Source organism: Dreissena polymorpha, chromosome 12 (genome assembly GCF_020536995.1).
Source record: "Dreissena polymorpha isolate Duluth1 chromosome 12, UMN_Dpol_1.0, whole genome shotgun sequence".
In the NCBI taxonomy this organism is placed as follows: Eukaryota; Metazoa; Mollusca; class Bivalvia; order Myida; family Dreissenidae; genus Dreissena; species Dreissena polymorpha.
The window spans coordinates 52,583,897-52,585,042 of record NC_068366.1 but is presented as its reverse complement, the minus strand read 5'-3'; the positions used below and the strand labels follow the sequence as shown (position 1 = coordinate 52,585,042).

Genomic DNA, 1,146 nt, shown 5'->3' with positions numbered 1-1,146 from the left:
AATAATTAAGCTGCGTATTAATAGTAGGTTACAAATACTAACTATATTGTTTATTACATTTTATTATTTCTATTTCATAAACATGAGCAGCAGGCTAAATGAACTGCAAAATAGTCTAAATAAGTTTTAATTTTATTCTCTTGAGTAAATATGCTAAATATGCAAACTGGCTGCTAAATTGGTTAGATAAGCTAAATACGCTGTTTATTTCATCCTTATAACGACACATGCTAAAATGGCTTAATATGTTTAGTATGCTAATAAGTAGGCTGTTTATTTTATCTTATTAAGTAAACATGCTAAATATTTAAAATATGCTGATAAATAGGCTCATGCGCTCTTTATTACATTTATTACGTTAAATAAGCATGCTTTATAGCTGTTAAATGCTAGTTATGCTACTAAATATTCTTAAAAGGCAGTTTATTTTATTTTTTAGTAAATATGCTTCATTCGTAAAATATGCTGCTAATTTAAAATAGACTAAATGTGCCTTTAATGTCATCATATTAAGTAAACATAATGTTACAAATTCTAAATCATACGACTGCTACATCCTCACTACGTAAATCATGCATCTTAAAATAGAAAACGCGTTTGTTTTTTATCATTCATATACTATATATAAAAACTCATTCGAATGGAATCGCGGCAAGAGTGGCCAGTGCATGTGACGTTCTACAGTCCCATAGCATCCAACTCCCTCATCATCTGACAGAGCGCCAGCTCCGAACAACAACCTATTGCAAGGATGTCGTAGCAGATATCGCCCTGAAATAATTGAATAAAAATACACACAATTATACACAGAGAATACACGATCAATGTTAAACAGAGATCCACTTATAAAGAGAAGCTTTGACAATCTTAACTATAATCCTTGGTGAGTGTTTTTATTTTCCGTTTCGTCTTGTTTGTATCTCGAAAATTGACAACAAAAAGCTGAAAAAAAACAATTACACAGAATACGATGTCATAAAAATAAACCAAAATGGCGTCATTTCACTTCACGTCTTCGCTGAGTTAAACAATGTTTAGATTAACCTAAGCTAATCATGTTGAAACCTGCTTCGTTAATGCGGACATAATGATGTGAAAAATTGCCATTATGATCCAGAAAATCTTATTTTGATTTGATTGTTTAAT

At 30.5% G+C, this 1,146-nt stretch overlaps 1 protein-coding gene across 2 annotated transcripts in view; it reads right to left on the bottom strand.

The window, feature by feature from the left end:
- Positions 1-580: 580 nt before the first annotated feature.
- LOC127853152 (PLAC8-like protein 1) overlaps positions 581-1,146 on the bottom strand; it is a 70,283-nt gene continuing 69,717 nt past the window's right edge. The window contains exon 4 of one of the 2 annotated variants that reach the window (XM_052387399.1): positions 581-771. In XM_052387399.1, the coding sequence (XP_052243359.1) occupies positions 679-771 (93 nt within the window). In that variant the 3' untranslated portion in view covers positions 581-678. The remainder of the gene's footprint in view (positions 772-1,146) is intronic. The other variant, XM_052387397.1, reaches the window with a different exon arrangement.